This window comes from Galeopterus variegatus, unplaced genomic scaffold (assembly GCF_000696425.1).
Source record: "Galeopterus variegatus unplaced genomic scaffold, G_variegatus-3.0.2 Scaffold7856, whole genome shotgun sequence".
In the NCBI taxonomy this organism is placed as follows: domain Eukaryota; kingdom Metazoa; phylum Chordata; class Mammalia; order Dermoptera; family Cynocephalidae; genus Galeopterus; species Galeopterus variegatus.
This window is the reverse complement of record NW_007733967.1, coordinates 35,557-50,307: the sequence shown is the minus strand read 5'-3', so window position 1 is coordinate 50,307 and position 14,751 is coordinate 35,557. Positions and strand designations below refer to the sequence as shown.

Sequence of the window (14,751 nt, the reverse complement as noted above, 5' to 3'; positions counted from 1 at the left end):
ACTTAGAGGATGAGAAAGAAGGGGCGCTCTGCGTTAGCTTAAGAGACTGACCTCATTCCTACTCTACCTTCCTGAGGCCCTCAGCCTGTTGCTGCCTCTGTGGGTTATGATTTTTGTTTCTATGGACAGGGAGGAGGCAGAGAACAGTAAGTAGGCACTGCCTCTGGGAGAGGCAGCTCTGGGAGAGGCAGCCCTGGGGCTGCCCAGTAGCACCCAAAGTGTGACTCAGGCTGCCTGGTTCCCTGAGCCTTTCTAGTTAAATGACCCCGTGCAGTCCCTTCACTCTCTGGGCCTCGGTTCCCCCATCTGCAGAGTGGAGCTCGCACAGCTGTCCCCGCCCATCTCAGGGACACCATAGGGTCCGGGGGGATAACATCTGAGCAGACTGTAAACTGCTACAGAAGGCACACCCACCTCAGGTCCAGTTGAACCTGTTGCCAGAACATATTTGTCAGCTTGCACAAGCCCACCTTGCACAAGCTCACTAACCCTGTCTAGCCAGGAGCCCACACCTCAGGAGCCTGACCCATGACGGGGTCCCCACCTGCCACATCCTTTATGTCACTGCTTTATAGCCGGGGTTGCAGCAGAGCTCAATTCACCTGAACCATTGCCACTGAACACCTGGCAGGTTGGAAGAACAGTGCCTGCTGCTCTAGGAGAGCTTGTGTTATACAGCTAAGAAGGTGACCTCCTTGATCCTGAGCTCTGGAATTCTCCAGGGCCCAGCCTGTCCTCTTCCCCGGGCTCCAGCCTGCCGCAGGGCTGCTTTCTGCAGGGACAGCTGCGGAGCAGCCGGCTGACATGATCCAGGAGTCCATGCTCACCAGCACGCCTCGGAGCTCCACCCTCGCCTTGGTGGTTGCAGAGTCCTGGGGAAGGGCTTGGGAGAACTCTCTGTGTGCCAAGTGCTTCAATGCCATGGCCTCTGCCAGAGAACAGGGGAGGGTTGGCTTCTTCAAAGACCCTTCAGACCTTTCTGAGACCTTGAAGAGCTGGTGGAGAATCCACTGAGGCTGGAAGTCACGTGACTCTGGGTAGTTATTTAATGGCCCCCCAACCCAGTCCTCGGTTCCTTAGTACACTGGAGGTGGGGTACACTAGAGTCCTGGCTCTGAACACCTCTGGCCATTAGAGTCATCTAGGGGACTTTAAAGCCACCAATGCCCAGGCCGTTGCCTGGAGAGTCTAACTGGTCCAGTGTCAGGTCAGGGTATAGGTTTGGGTTTAAAGCTCTCCACATGATTCCAGTGTGAAACCAATTTGGCAAACCACTGCACCAAGTTAGGAAGAAAACCCACAAGCACGTGTATGTCTCCTCCTTGGGTGGGGAAGACATTCCCAGGCATTCACACACTTTCCCATAGTCCTAGCCTGGCTTCGGCATTGCTCCCTATATGGTGTTCTGCTGGTTGTTCATGGTGGATTCAAGTCAGCTGCACAGGACAACCAGCTGGACTTCCCTGGATGAGACGATAGCTACAGGACCTCCCGCCTCCAGGTTCTCCATAGGAATCATTTCCTGCAAGAAGTTAAATCCTCAACTACATTCCAGAGCAGAGTCTATCTTCAGCATCTTGAGATTGGTCATGCCTAGACTTGAAAACCAGCTTGAGAACAGCAGAATCAAACAATCACCACCAGAAGTGTTAGTGATCCTGATTTCAGAGTGGATGATAGTAAGATAAACCAACAGAGTACTTTGCATGGGTTATTTTATTTATTCCTTACTATAAGCTGATTTCTCCTCAAAGTCAATGTGTGCTTCCCAACCCCAACTAAGAGTAAGACGGGAGAGTTTGCATCAGGTTCTGTGAAGGTGGGCGTCAGATTAAATCCTGCCTCACCCCACCCAGCATTCGATGCCCTGGCAGTGAAGTATAGCTCTAATATGATCCTGGCTGTTTCTAGGGCACAACTGGAGCTCAGAGGGCAAGTTCACAGGTGCCCATCTCCCTGGGATGTGCAAGGGCTCCCAGCTACCCTGAAGGCTGAGCACCTTGCCGGAATCTCTCCTGTCAATCATGGAAGGGTAGAGGGTGGGGTGTTGGCAAGGGGAGGTGGTTCCAGGAGGGGCGTGATTCAGGAGCACCCACCAAGAGGATCTGCTTGCCTCAAACTCCCCTCTCTTCTGCCCTGTCTTTGGGCCCGATAGGATTGGTCATGCCTAGACTTGAAAACCGGCTTGAGAATAGCAGAATCAAACAATCACCACCAGAAGTGTTAGTGATCCTGATTTCAGAATGGATGATAGTAAGATAAACCAACAGAGTACTTTGCATGGGTTATTTTATTTATTCCTTACTATAAGCTGATTTCTCCTCAAAGTCAATGTGTGCTTCCCAACCCCAACTAAGAGTAAGACGGGAGAGTTTGCATCAGGTTCTGTGAAGGTGGGCGTCAGATTAAATCCTGCCTCACCCCACCCAGCATTCGATGCCCTGGCAGTGAAGTATAGCTCTAATATGATCCTGGCTGTTTCTAGGGCACAACTGGAGCTCAGAGGGCACGTTCACAGGTGCCCATCTCCCTGGGATGTGCAAGGGCTCCCAGCTACCCTGAAGGCTGAGCACCTTGCCGGACTCTCTCCTGTCAATCATGGAAGGGTAGAGGGTGGGGTGTTGGCAAGGGGAGGTGGTCCCAGGAGGGGCGTGATTTCAGGAGGGCCCACCAAGAGGATCTGCTTGCCTCAAACTCCCCTCTCTTCTGCCCTGTCTTTGGGCCCGATGTCCCCTTCATTCAGGCCCTCCTGACCCCACGGAGGAAGACCCCTCCTGACTAGAGCTGCTCAGCATGTGTTCCCGGATAAACTCAGACACTGAGCAGGGCACTGGACAGGGAAGGAAGGTGGAAGGAGGAAGTCTGAGCTCCCTCGGAGAGTGGCTGGAACGTGGATCCCAGAGGGCTCCTGGACTCTGAAATGTGTTCCCGGATAAACTCAGACACTGAGCAGGGCACTGGACAGGGAAGGAAGGTGGAAGGAAGAAGTCTGAGCTCCCTCGGAGAGTGGCTGGAACGTGGATCCCAGAGGGCTCCTGGACTCTGAAGGATAGTATGAGTGGTCAGAGATCTAGAGAAAGAGGGGGCTGGAGCAAGGGGATCAGTGCACCTTGCACCCCAGACCTCCCTGACTCCAGAGCAGCCCTGGCCAGCAGAGCAAGAACATGAGGCATAGGTGCCATCTGAAAGTTTCTGCTTGTGGAAACAAACAGGTAATTAATTTTAACTATAGCTTTTTATTTACCATTTCACCATAGAATTTATGTAAAAATATTAAGTATATATCATTTTGGTCATGCTAAGTCTTGGAAATCCATCTTGATGTGGACAGGCCACGTTTCACGTGCTCTGTAGCCACCTGTGGCTGGTGGCTCCTGTGTGGACGGCACAGCTCTAGGCCTGGCTCATGCTGTCCCTTCTGCTTGGATCGTCCCCCTGCATAACCAGGCCCACTTCACAAGCCTTGTCCGTGAAGCCTCAGCCAAGGGGAGCCCTCTCCTGCCTCAGAACCTGGGGCCCTGTACCTATCCAATGACATGGTGCTCTGTCTGGGTTAGAGGCCATATCTACAGCGTCAATGTCCCCATCAGAGGGGGACTTCTGGGGTCTCACTAACCTGTGCGTCCTCTGTAGGGGCTCTTTTGTGCTCTGCCCTGAGAAGATGCTCAAGAAATGTGTGCTGAAAGGATGGATGTGGGCATATGTTGGAAGTTTTCTTAGGATGGCTCCTTCATGTGCATGAGAAAGTCAAGACAGGAGTGGGTGACGTGGTGGCAGTGCGGCAGGGTGGCACCACCAGAGCTACACTTGGCATTCATGAGGTTTCCTGAGCATTCCTTTCTTTCCCTGCTAAGTTGCTGCTCATCCCCACGAAGGCTGAACAGTTTTGTCAAAATTTTTAAAAACTCAAATGCACCAAATCCACCTGGAGGGGACATATTGAGTTGTGAATCTACTACCAATTATACTAAAACATTATTTCCTGGGCACAATTAGAGGAAATCATGCTGTAATCAGAAAAAATAAAAATTTTGTTGGGAAATGAGATTAAGCCAGAGAAAAATATGGTAGTTTAAAGTTGGTTGAGCCATATTACCTAACTCCTCTGAGGGTTCCAGTTCACTCATTAGCCCAGGGCTCCCCTGACTCTGGGACCTGAGAGGAGGGGGCTCTGCGTACCCTCCCTGTCTGACACATCTTCCCTCGCTGGATCGAATCCCCTTCAGTTCGAGCAGCAGCCAGTCCCGGGCAGGCGCTGAGTGGTGCTGTGAGCTTCAGAGGGAGAAAGGGTGAAGACCACAGATGTCATCAATGCCAAGCCTACGCCACACTCTCCAGTGCTCCATGTCCTTTAACCCTCACAATACTGAGCTCCCTTCTGGAAGCCCAGAGGAAGGTCACACAGCGGGAGGGCTGGAGCTGGGGCTTGGACCCAGGGAGGTGCACCCCAGAGCCCTGCTGCTAACTACTCTATTATGCTTTCCTTGGAGAGCAGCGGAAACTCTTTCTCCTGTCACTCTGTGTGGGCTTCGCGTCCCGTGGAAAACCCTGAACTATGCAAGCTGTGGTTTCCTGGTTGGATGTAGTGGGTCTAGGCCAGTGGTTCTCAACCAGGGCTGATTCTGGTCCCTAGGGAACATTTGGCAATGTCTGCAGACATTTTTAGTTATCAAAACAGAGGTGGAGGGGTGGGGAGTGGGACAGGTGCTGCTGGTGGCTTTGAGTGGCTGGAAGCCAGGGATGCTGCTAAACATTCTAAAATGCACAGGACAGCCGCTCACGGCAAAGAAGCATCTGGCACAAAATGTCAGCAGTGCTGAGCTCTAGTGGGCAGTTCCAGAAGGAAGAACTGATGGCTCTGCTCCGGCCTTGTCAGACCCATCCAGAGACCTACAGACAGTTGTAGGTCTCATGTTCAAAGTGAGGCACAGGCCGACTATCTGCCCCCCAGAGGAAGCGAGGTGCCACGGAAGATGGCGGAAGGCCCCCTGAAGCTGTGCTGTCTGGGGAAGAGGAGCGGAGCTGGCGTGGGGAAGCCAGGCTCCCTGCCTGCAGGTCCACAGGGGCTCCCAGGAGCAGAGGACATTCTCCTGGCCACAGACAGCAGAATTGGGAGCAGCGGCTGAGGCTACAGTGAGACAGGCTTTAGCTCAGCACAAGGACAGACAGAAACAGGGAGAGCTGCTCACAGTGGCTCCTTCTCACTGGGGCATGTGTGGTGGCTTCCCGATCCCTGCGGCTGAGGATGTGTTCTCTCTCAATCTCTCTCTCTCTCTCTCTCTCTCTCTCTCTCTCTCTCTCTCTCACACACACACACACACACACACACACACGGAGAACCTGGCACAGATCTGACTTCCCAGGCCCAATAAAAGCTTCCATATCCAACACCCCACCTCCTAATAGATCAAAGTTCCTTTCTTATTGTCAACCTTCCCAAATAGCTAAGCCACCTTGCATGCAAAGCTACGGGATTTTTCTTTTCCTTCCATCCACAAAGCTGATGAACAGGGTGATTTATTTATTTTTTCCTGGCTAAGACACCTGGGGGAAATGTTACAGATCCTGCAGGTAGTGAAACGCACAGCCCGAGGCCAGCGTACCGCAACCTTGGCTGGCTCGGGGGCTGGGGATCTGGGAGAGAGCATGACAGGCCTCACAGCACCAAGCCTACCAGTGGAAGACCCCTGGTGACCCTCCTGGGGGGGTCACAGTGCATGCTCCCTGGGCAGATGACAGGAAACTGCTGTTGACCAGGGTGTCCAGGCTGGGGACTCCTGGGGGCTGGCCGTGCCACACTCAGCGGGCAGTAGGAACTCAACCCTCTGTCCTTCCTCCCCTTTTTCCTTTCCTTCAGGGCCCCCCAGGGGCTGGGAGGTGAAGAGAAAGGGATAGAATGAAGGGATGTGACATTAAAGTCAGAGAGAGTCTTTCATACACTTTTGGTTCTGAGTTGAATTCAAGTGAATTCGAGGCTAAAGAGGGAAGCACATGCCCCTTTTCACTCTGCCTGGCAGGTTCATTCTTGTCCCAAATGCTAAAGGTCATCCAGGCCCTGCTGGCTCTGCAGAGCGCCACCTGCCCCGCCCGCCCCAGCAGCCCCGCCGCACATGCCCCGCCAGGCAGGCTCACCTGGTGATCACGTAGGGGGCAAAGCACACCAGGAAGGTCCCTATGAAGGTGCTGATCTTCTTGGTGGCGCGCTGCCGCCTGCGCTTCTGTTCCTCCAGACAGCGTTCCCGCACACTGCGTGTGAGAGAGGGGAGAAGGTGACTCACGGGGCCGGCGCAGAACGAGGCACTATTCAGAGTCACAGGCTTGTGGCCTCTAGCATAGGAACTCGGTTATGGAGCCAGAGAGACCCAGGGTCAAGTCTTGGCTGTAGCTGTGTGACCTTGGGCAAGCTGCATGACATCGCTAAGCCTCAAGGCCATCATCTGTAATATAATAATATACATTGTATGTTTTATTTATGTGTTTTATGTTATATGTAACATAATAAAATGTCACAAAGGGTTGTTTTGAGAATTAAATGCATAAAGCACGTCGGTGCATGAAATGCATTCAACCTGTAAAGCACAGACAGTAGTTAGCACAGTGCCCAGTATGTACAAATGAACATTAATTCTTAATATTGTCACTCCCGTCATCCACTGTCACCTGCTGTGTGCCGGCCCCAGAGTGTCCCACCCTCAACTAGGATCTCTCATTCTCATCTTTACCACAATCCATACTGCTAGGTGCATTTTACCTGTCAGGTGGGTTTCACCTGCCCTGTTTTACAATGAAAGCCATGAGCCCTGTGAGGCGAAATGAGAATTTGAACCTGCATCCGAGCAACTCAAAGCTGGCCTTTTTCACCTGGGGCAGCCTGGACTCTGTCATGCAGTGTGGCACGGGCTTCCTTCCCTCTACATCTTCAGCCCTATTTCTTCCATCCTCAGCCCTGCCTGGAGCTATGTACACCACACTCTGGGGTCACTGAAGGAGGAGTCACTTGAGCCCCCCAGAGACCAAGCTTGAAGAAGTTAAGAGAGTACTCTACCGAGTCCCCAGGGAATCAGGGACACAACTCCGAGGATGGAATCGAGAGCTTCTTACACCTCCAACCACACCCCTACCTGACACCAACGCCTCTGACCACACCCTGTTCCTGCTCCACTGTGGCCTGGGACCCTCCCAGAGGTTCAAAAATGAACAGGTAGGAAGAGTGTGGACACAGTTAGCAGGAAGTAAAGATGACTTGGCAGAGCTGGGCCTGGGCTGCAGTGACCTGGCTCCAAAAATAGGCCAGCCTGTTCAATGAAAGCAAGCACCAGAGAGGATATTCATGAGCCAGGTTCATGTGCATCCTTAATGCCAGGGCAGCCTCCCCCTCCACGAGAGCCATCCTTTTAGTACTTAATCAAAACTCATCTGAATCAGATTTCCTATCACAGACGGACAATTCCATATGAGTTTGGAGGAAGGCTCCTGAAATTCTTGAAGAATTTTTTCCTCTTGACTTCTGGTTTTTCAGGAACTTAAAGAGTTGGGAACTGGAGTTGGGCTTGGTACAAACAGCTTTCATACTCCTGAAAACGTGTTGCTCATGACTAATGTTACCAGTTAATTTGTACTAACTAATACTAATAACAGCCCACATTTCTGGAGTCTCTAATACGTGCCATGTTAGGTGCAGTGATGGGGACTCATATGCATTCATTTATGTGATACAGCATCTCTGTGAGCTGGGACTGGTATCATGATGGTCCCCATTTTTTTTCAGATAAGGAGATTGAGGCATAGAGGAGTTAAGTGACATCCCAAAGATCACATAATTGGTAAAAGTAGCAGTAAGGTGAGCAGTTTATCCCAGTTACTCTGGGACTGCAGCCATTTTAGCACTGAAAGTCCTACATCCTTTATGGTTTGGAGGGGACCATCCCAGTTTTAAAAGGGAAAGTCTCACATCTCAGAATGTCCCTCTGTCCTGAGTAGACCGGGATCATTGGTCACCCTGGGTGCTGGCAGGATCTGATCCCAGGCCGTCTGGCTCTGGAGCCTCATGTGTCACCTCTCAACTAGCGTGTGGCATCACATACTCCTAGACCTCACCTCACCCAGAAAAACTGAAGAATACAGCTGGGGACATGGAGGGATGGAGGGATGACTCTGACTAAGGCCACACAGCAAGAGTCAATCTTAAATCTCCTGACTTTCCAGTCACATCTGGAATTCTGCAAAGTTTTCCACCAAAGTCCTCTGGCTCCTGTGATATGTGCAGGATGCAGGTGGGGTGAGGTGGGGGGCCCAGAGGTCTGGGTGCAATGAGGTGACCAACTCAACTATCCTGGTTTTAAAATTCAAAGTCCTGCAGCCTGGGAACCCCCTCAGACCCAGGCAAACTAGGATGATAGTGACCCTAGGGTGCAGCATGTTTGGCATTATTCTCCACTACAGAGGCCTGTTTGTTTTAATATTAACATATTTCCCGAAAACTTTCAGTGCAATTGATGGAAGATGTGCTGGAGATTCAGTACATGAGGAGGGGGTCCTGAGCCATCACAGGGCACTCTCCCCAGGAGACAAGCAGAGCATTCTGAAGGTCCCCAAAACATAAGCATCCAATTCATATGAATGACTCATCAAGGGGACCCCATACTAACCGGGCCAGACCCACCTCCAATTCATGACTCTGACAATGTCATCCAGTTCTCAGGTGCTTTAGAAAAACCCTGGTGAGTGAAAGAGCAGGCTTAGGTGTCCTAGTCCCAGCTCTACCCTCCTAGCTGTGTGGCCTCGGGGAAGTCACTCAACCTCTCTGAATCTGGTTTTTCATGTATTCAAAGGGGATTTCGTAATAGCTATAACGAGAGTTACCATTCAGTGCAGGAACAGACATTTTTCAGGGACAGATATGACTCACCAGCTCACCAGGCCCTGGAAGAGTGAGACGTTTCCTCGGGTCCCCCCTGTAGGGACTGGGGTCCCTCCCGAGAGCCTGGAGCAGCAGGCCCCTCACCCTGCCACACCAGATAATCACTCCCCAAAAACATGAGGCCGTGAAGAATATTTAAAAACAAATGTTGGTGAAAGCTTTGGAGGTTGTCACAAGGATAAATGGAAACATTTCAGTGGCTCTGAAGGAATAAACTGGACACTGCACAGGCTAAGAGAGTCCATGTCACTCCCCTAGGCCGTGAACATCTACAGAAGAATTAATTGTATTTGCCCATGGAAGGATTTGGGTAGCAGGGAAAAATTAAATAGCAAGCACTCTGCAGACACATTATTTCTTCGAGTGCCCAGAGTTCTAAGCTCAATGTCTTACACCCAGAGAATACCTAATAAGTGTGTGTTGTATGACTTAATGAACACCCCTTAAGAAACCTCTTAGGAAAATTAAATCTGAATCATTTTTTTTAAAGTGACCTTTTCAAAAGAGATGATAGTAAGCTAGAAATCTGTTCTAAAATAGATTTTTTAAAGTGAGCCTTAAAAACCTTGAGCCTGGGCCGGCCCGGTGGCGCACTGATACAGTGCACCGCTTGGGAAGCGCTGCGGCGTTCCCGCCGAGGGTTCGGATCCCACATACAGACCGGTTCCCGCTCACTGGCTGAGCGAGGTGTGGGAGCAACACCGAGGGTTGCGATCCCGTTGCCGGTCCCGGTCTGGTACGGGCACGACACTGAGGATTGCGATCCGTTGCCAGACACGAAAAAAGACAAAAAGGGGAAAAACAAACAAACAAACAAACAAACAAAAAAAAACCTTGAGCCTATCAGAAAAAGCAAGGATTGTTGGAGATGTAAAGCCATGAAAGACCTCCACTGGCCTGGACTCCTTTCTTGGTTAACAGCCTAGTGGTTAAGCATGAGGCACCAGAGCCACACTTCTGGGTTCAAATCCATGCACTGTCACTTCATTGCTGTGTGGCCTTAGATAAGTTACATAGCTGCTCTGTGCATCAGCTTCCTCATCTCTAAATAGGAGTACCTACCTCATAGGATGTACTGAGATTAACTGAGTTAACAAATGAAAAGTACTGAGGACATCACCTAACTCAGAGTAAGCACTCAATAAATGCTAACTATTATTATTATTCATTCAACATATATTTACTGAACACGGCCTTGAACTCCAAAACCACAGGGCTCCCTCCCACTGCAAAAGTTCTCTTTCTGCTCCATGCATTTATAGGAAAGAGACAGAATCCATCTTCCCTACCTGGGGCTCTCCTGCTTTCCAAGTGAGAACAGGGAGGTGGCCAGAGGTGAGTGAGGCAGGGGGGTCTCCAGGCTCCAAGGGAAGCAGCGCAACCCTCTCACTTTTGTTTTTATTGTTTAAACTCAGCCTGAGAGCAGCTCGCCCACCCGGCTTCCAGAACAACATCATAACAAAATCACTTTGCACTTGCCATCATTTTTTCCCCATGATAGCTTTGCAAAACCGAGCTCCTTGAAAGTCTGCAGCCCTGTGAGCTGTTATTTTATTTGCAGATGAGGACACTGAGGCCAGCATTATGATGAGGTCATGCAGTGAGTTCAGGACAGAACCAGGCCTCATCCCAGGTCTCCTGTCGCCCCCAGACCTACTGCCTCCCATAGAATCACTGAGTCATGAGAATTTTCACACATCCGTGGGCCCAGTGGTGGTTCCTGGAGTCTTCGGACTTCCAGGAGGAATCTGTGGCACAGAGGGTAAGAGGCCCAAAGCTCCCCCAGCAACCTGGCCAGGTACATTCAGCCAGAGTGTGAGCATATGTGTTGGCCTGGCCGGGGGTGGGGGAGGTGGGGGTGTCCCTAAAGATGTGACAAGATAAAGGTTCCTTGAGATAAAAGGAGACAGGCTCTCCAGCATTGTGATGTGGGGTCAAACAGATGTTCCCCAGTAGGCTTCAGTGAGAGGACAAAGGGGATGGTGAATTCTGGGAATATCTGAAGCCAGTAAAAAGGTGACCTTGGCTAACATCTTCCAGCTGCAGACACCTCCCTGCCCTCACAGCGCATCCGGGTCCTGAATGATCCCCAGAGAACCATCCAGAGCCTACACTCAGTACTCACCCAGAGACCCAGATTTGTTTCTGGCTTTTAAGGCAAGGTGACAAGCTGAATGTTGGTGGGAAAGAGCCCTGAATTTGGGGTCAGACACTGATGTGAGCAGTCCTGCCCTCAGATCCAGTGACAGGGGTCTTCCCCCGAGCCCTGCACACTAAGGGGCCTACACCTCTCCCCTGAAATGAAGAGATCCTCCTGCCTTCCATCCTAGACCAAGCTCTAAGTGCCTGGAGCATGGAATTCTTTGCACAGATGCCCTGATCCTGGTACCATTCTCCTGAGGGAGGACTACGGCATCTGTGTGCTTGGCTTGAGCCTGAGGGGTGGTGTTTGTGAGCGACTTGTGTGCATGGAGTGTGGATGTACAAGCTACAGTGTACACCTGTGCAAGGGCGGCCCCCGTGGTGCTGGGAGAGCCCGCAGTCAGGAGGTGAGCTGGGGCCAGCTCGCTCTCCCCGGCACAAAGGGAAAACTGACCTCCCAGGGGCTGAGAATTCTACATTTGAACCCGGCATATGGTGTTGGTGGAAGCAAACGGGCGAGGCCTGCTACTCACTGCATCACACATCCCGCAGGAAGAGCAGACACCACAAGGGAGCCTCCTGACCAATGCCACCCCGGGGCCTTGGAACTCAAAATGCTTCCCTTTTAATTAAGTCCCAGGAGGCCATCAGTGTGGTGGCTCAGTAAAACTGCCAGGGAGCAGAGACTCCACCTGGCTTTCCAGAGAAAGAAGCCTGGCTTCTGCTGACCCGGGACTGGCAGCCCCAGCTCCCGCAGGCTCTCAGCACAAGCTGGCCCAGAAGCCTAGGTGCCTGAGGCTGGGGGCTCTGGAGACAGCCCCCGGAATGAGCTCTGTAGTTTCTCATTGGTGGGGAGGAAGAGTTTGGAGGTGCCAAGAGAAAAGCAGTGGACTGGCTATCAGGGAGTCCCCTGTGGACTGGCTGTCCCCTCCTGTGTGGACCATCACCCACCCTCTCTCAGTGGAAACTAACCCCTCAGAGAAGGACAAGTGTATGCCACTGAAGGGGCAGTGCTGTCACATCCGCCCACTTCTCCATAACCTCAGGACGCTTTAGGTCAGGGGGCCCGTTAGATCTGGTTGAGGGTGATCCGTGCCCCACAAACCCTTCCGCTCTCCGATGAGACTGGGCCTGGAGGGCCCCAGGGCACTGGGAGCAGGGCCTGCTCCTCAAAGCAGCCTGGAGCCTAGAAGAGGTTAAGGTACAGAGGGGAAGGGAGAGGAGGGCGGGGAGGCCAGCAGAGTGGCTGCCTGTGCTCCTGAGAACTCTCTACAGTGTCTGGCCTGGAGTCTGACCCGGAGAGATTTGCAAGAGTGGAGCCGGCCCTATGCCCCAAATGGGCTGAAAGGGAGCCAGCACCCTCCTCTGCTAGAAGGTGGAGGGAGGGCAGAGATGTGGTTTGGTTCCTTTCCCAGCTCAACCCCTCCTCTGCTGTTAGACTCCTGGTGAGGGGCCCACTCTAGGGATTGTTCAAGCGCCGGAAGTTACATGACAATGACATGACCCTACATCTTCTAAGAGTGACCCCAGCCCAAGTCCTAGGGTTGCACTTTTTAAAGGGAGATCTCCCACACCTGGGTGACAGGAAGGGGAATAGCTCTGCAACTGGGCCTGCAGGAATACTCCCTTAAATGACACTGAGCTGTGCCCGAACACTTGCAGTGAGAGCTGATGCATGTCTGCATCATGTGCCTGCATGCCACGCCTCTGACCTGTGTACACATGGCAAGCCGTCTGTTACACGTGCAGTTTATGTGTGAACGCATGGGATTTCGTGTGTGAAGTTCCCACACTTACATGCCCTGGTGTCTGTGTGCTCTCGGTCATTCACATGTACATTCTGTACGTGATTCCATGGGGAAGGTCTGTGGCTGGAAGATCAGTCTGGAGCGCAATCAGGAATGGCTGGTCCAAGGGGGACGGTGAACACGTGTGTGCATGCTGTTCTGTGTGCAGGGCATGTGGAGTTAAGAACTGCTTGTTATTGCTCATGGCACGGGCAGGAAAAACTCACAGCTGAAAGAGTGCTTGCTCAGGCGACACCTTCAGCCTGAGCCCCTCAGCCCTGGAGGGGGACAGACACACCCTACAGACGAGCTCCCTCCCCTGCCCCGAGGCTTCACTGGGTTCTCAGTGTTTTGCTCACAGGGAGGACCTGAGCCTCCCCTCATCTGTGCTCTCTGCCTGCCTCACCTTCGGAACCATCTAGACACCATGCTTCCTTATCTAGGATCCCAGACGACAGAGGGGGAGCCTGCCTTCCCCTGGGACAACAGGCTATAAAATAGCAGAGTCCACAGGGACACTTCCAGCTGTTTCCTCCTTGCTCTCCCATTCTCATGAGGAAAGCCGAGGTGAGCTCAGGACAGCTTAGCTAAGAGCTCCCTCCTTCTCTCTCTGCACAGCTCCTGGGGATGGCAGGGGCCCCCAGCTGGTCCCTGTGCTTGCCTGTCTCCATCTGCCTCCCTGAGAAACAGCAGCAGCCGGGGTGAGGATGGAGGTGGGTGGGCAGGTAGAGTCCCAGGAGGCTGGGGGTTAGGGGACACTTCTTCTGCAGGGCCCCCCTGGGCTCCAAGTCTGGGGGGGACACTGGTCAGTGTTGTCTGGGGAGGGCAGAAAGGGCCAGTCCTGCCCCCCTCCCGCCACACACACACACACACACACACACACACACCAAGCCCACTGCAGGGGAAGATGCAGCCGATTTCATCTGCCCAGAACTCACACACACACACAGGGTCGGGAGACAGAAGCAGTGCCAGATGCCAGAGAGAGGAAAGACCCGGAGTAGGAGCATGCTCCGGTCTGAAGAGCTCTCAAGGAGCTTGCTAAGCATCTGGGCCACCCTCTGAGGGCCTAATTCAAACCTCTTAAAAGCCTGGAACAAAAACCATTTAAAGTGAAAACTACAGACACACAAAATGAGTCTAAGCAGCCCAACAAAGTTCTGACTCTGTGATCTCTACCCTGATACTTCGAAAAACAACGTATGGATGGTTTCACCCACATTTCTGTGGCCCTGCTTTGGGGATGCTCTAAGCCCTGGCTGAAGTCCCACATTGGCCACTCTCCCCACCCTCCTTATCCGAAACTCGGGGAAAAGGGGGCCTGCCCAAGGCTGCACCCTGGAGGCCGGGGGCCTCCCGCTCCCACCGGAGCCCTCCCCTGGGGCTCCCCTCACCTGGGGTGGATGTCCACGAGCAGCACGAGCGTCTGCATGGTGATCACGTCGATGCGCTTGCAGTGGAAGCGGGCCACCTTGAGCACCTTGAGGTACGTGAAGCAAAGCACGACGAAGGACAGCAGGAAGCTGAGCGCGTGGAAGGCGCCGGTGAAGACGGCGAAGCGCAGGCGCTCGTCGGGCCGCCGGCTGCAGAGCGTGCACGAAGCGTACAGCTGGTGGAAGCCGAGCCAGGACAGGGCGAGCGCGGCGGCCGGGAAGGCCAGCGCGTGCAGCCACGTGTAGGCCACCATGAGCGCGGCGTCGCGGAGGCGCATCTTGGCGCGGTAGCTCAGCGGGAAGACCACGGCCACCCAGCGGTCGATGCTGAGCGCGGCCATGCTCAGCATGGAGTTGGCGGCCAGGAAGGGGTCCAGGAAGGCGGCCAGGCGGCACAGGCGGTCGCCGGCCGGCTGCCGCTGCGCCACGACGCCGGCCAGCGTGAGCGGCATGTTGACCACGGTGCACA

General features: G+C 53.0%; 1 protein-coding gene across 1 annotated transcript; it reads right to left on the bottom strand.

Moving 5' to 3' along the window:
* Positions 1–6,128: 6,128 nt before the first annotated feature.
* On the bottom strand, positions 6,129–14,749 carry GPR26 (G protein-coupled receptor 26; the record flags this gene model as incomplete). Its single annotated transcript, XM_008592387.1, has 2 exons — positions 6,129–6,246; positions 14,244–14,749. Coding segments are annotated over 2 exons (624 nt in total), but the record flags the coding sequence as incomplete, so codon positions are not given.
* Positions 14,750–14,751: the final 2 nt, after the last annotated feature.